At 46.2% G+C, this 2,940-nt stretch overlaps 1 protein-coding gene across 1 annotated transcript; it reads right to left on the bottom strand.

Moving 5' to 3' along the window:
• Window positions 1–463: 463 nt before the first annotated feature.
• On the bottom strand, window positions 464–1,513 carry LOC4350075 (dirigent protein 1). The gene has a single exon (XM_015760540.3). It carries the CDS (start codon window positions 1,230–1,232, stop codon window positions 687–689), a length of 546 nt encoding a protein of 181 aa, XP_015616026.2. The 5' UTR covers window positions 1,233–1,513; the 3' UTR covers window positions 464–686.
• Between the last annotated feature and the right edge of the window lie 1,427 nt (window positions 1,514–2,940).

Below are 2,940 nucleotides of genomic sequence, written 5' to 3'. Positions count from 1 at the left end.
GGACGAATCTAGGACGTTCATTTCTCGATCCAACGGTAGTTTCCATGTTTCCACTACATATGTGATTTGTACTACATATTTTCCCCATATATACTCTCTATCCCAAAATAAATACATATTCCCTTTGTGCAATACCAAGAAAAATTTATTGATTAACTTATTTTAAGAAAAACTAAGGATAGGAACAATAGATGTCTAATTAATTATTCCCTCTGTTTCAGGTTATAAGATGTTTTAACTTTAGTCAAAGTCAAATTACTTAAAGTTTAACTAAGTTTATAGACAAATATAGTAATATTTAAATTACCAAATTAGTTCCATTAAATTAATAATTAATTATATTTTTATAATAAATTTATTTTGGGTTGAAAATATTACTACTTTTTTCCTATAAAGTTGGTAAAACTTAAAACAGTTTGTCTTTGTGTAAAGTCAAAACATCTTATAACATGAACGGAGGGAGTATAAGACAAGCTTTGAACTCTTAGCTTGTAATGAACCTATACAATTACAAAACCACTCATAAATATTGACTCATATGTGCTAATTCATTTAAAACCGACAAATTCTTCCTCCTCCGTGGAATGAAAATATATGGAATCAACACCTTTGAGCAACTTGTAGTCGGTAAGTACACGGTAACTGCAACTAATTCAGATCGTGGGCAAGAACTTGTAGTCGATCTTCTACACGGTGAGGTACATGTCGATCTGCAGGACGGCGTTGTTGGTGGTGGCGTTGAAGGAGTGCGTCCTGAGGAGGCCGTACCCGGCGGCGCCGCGGAGCACGCCGGCGCCGCCGACCACCGGCAGCTCCCTCACCTCGTCGAGTATGGCGTCCCTGGCGAGCACCGACACGGCGCCGCCGCGGTGCACCCCCGCCGTGAACTCCATGGTGGCGCTGAACAGCAGCGCCGAGTCCGTCCGCGACGCGAACATGTAGAACCCCCTGGCGCGCCCCACGGCGGCGGACGACGACGCGTCGGCGCCGTCCGTCAGCGGGTCGTCGACGGCGTACAGGTCGCCGAACCGGTTCACCGCATCGCCCGGCAGCGCCGCCGCGGCCGCGCCCCTCACCACGCGCACCGCCGTCGCCGCCGGCCCGCCCCCTGACGCCGACGCGGTCACCGTGTCGTGCATGTAGAACCGCGTGTGCGTCGTCGTCGTCGTCGCCGCGCCAACGGCGACGGCGACGGCGGCGACGGCGAGCACCAGCTGCAGCAGGAGGGGCATGGCTAGCTAGTTAGCTAGTGGTGGTTCGACGTCGAACGTTCGATCGGTGGAGACACCTTTGTAATGGTGGATGGCGCCATTGGCACTATTGAGATGGTCCATCAGCAGGTGAGTATGTGAGATTCACAAGTAGAATTTATTAATAATTTTTGTGTTCTTTTTATGCTGTATGAGTTTTTATTAGTTCGTCTGTGCTTTTGTTTATTCATGTGTGAGTTTTTATTGAGTTGGTGTAATAATTGGCTGTAGCTCTTTGAGCAAAGGCCGGGATTATATTCTATTATCTTTAAAAAAAAGATGAGTATGTGAGATGTGCGGTGGTAGAGGTTGACAGGACAGTAGCTTTGATATGCTTTATGCATATGATGATCAGTGCGAGTTAAGCAAAAGTTAGGGGGCGGGTGTACTGTGTCGGGCCATGTCGAAATCGGAGGTTGGTGATCGATTGGATCGGTGGTGTTGGATTGATTTGTTGGAGGAATATCGAGGGTAGAAATGCGTGGCAGTTCTTCCATCTCTCATGGTTGGCGATTTTCTTTCTGAAAATCTCTCCGTCCTTTGAGGAATTGAGGGTGAGTACAGGTCAAATTCGAGAGAGGATTCAAGATTTGTGTCATGCTCCACTGTTCTCCACTCAGGCTGTGTTATTAAGTTCAAGTTCCCAACCTCGTTCTTTTGTTTACCACGCGCACGTTTTCTAAACTGCTAAACGGTATGTGTTTTATAAAAAAAAAATTATATAAAAAAATTACTTAAAAAATCATATTAATTCTTTTTAAATTTTTTAACAATTAATTAATCACACATACTAATTTTTCGTGTCGGGGTGAGGGTTCCCAACCTTCACCTAAGAACGCAGCCTCATCTAGAACTTCGGAACTACCTATATATTTTGTGACGAATTTTCTTCAAAAAATTTTTCAGATATAAATACAGTATAATCGTGGTATAATTGTTAGCAACTTTTTTTGTCATGCCGCCAAAACACATAAAAGTTAAATACAAGTTACGATGTAATTATATTATGATTGTACTATGTTTACACATGTTAAATTTTTGAAATAAAATTTATCGATAAATAGGCCCCGTTTGGTAAGGCTCCAAATTCTAACTCCCAGCTCTAAACTTCTACTCTAGTTAGAGCTAGCTCCTGTTGGAGTTGCAGACCCATCAGAAATATTTGGTAACCTTCTAGCTCCAGATCTGAAAAAAATTGAAAAAAAAAAGAAAATAAAGAATCCCCGTTGCCAGCCGGCTAGCCCGCACGCCGCCGCCAGCCCCCGCTCCGCCACCAAGCCAGCGCGCCACCGCCAGCCCCCGCTCCGCCGACCAGCCCGCGCGCCGTCGGCCAGCCCACGCGCCGTCGGCCAGGCCACGCACCGCCGCCGAGCCCCCGCGCCGCTGCCACCTGCCCGACCGTCGTTGGTTGCCGCCGGCGCCAGCGCTGCCAGCCCGCCCGCCGCAGGATCTTGCCGGAGAAGACGGGAGGAGAGAAAATGTGAGGAGGAGTTTTGGGGTAGTTCAATGGCATTTTTGTGTAAATACATCAAAAATTTAAAGGGTAGTAGATCTTTTGGGGTGGAGTAGAGCTGTGGAGCAGCAAAAACCCAGCTCCACCCCCGTAGTACAAATTTATGGAGCTGCTCTGTGAACTCCGCTCTAGAAAACAGAGAATTTGTACCGTTTGGCACAGCTCCAGCTCTAGGTA

This window comes from Oryza sativa, chromosome 11 (assembly GCF_034140825.1).
Source record: "Oryza sativa Japonica Group chromosome 11, ASM3414082v1".
Classification (NCBI taxonomy): domain Eukaryota; kingdom Viridiplantae; phylum Streptophyta; class Magnoliopsida; order Poales; family Poaceae; genus Oryza; species Oryza sativa.
This window is presented reverse-complemented; position numbering and strand designations above follow the sequence as displayed.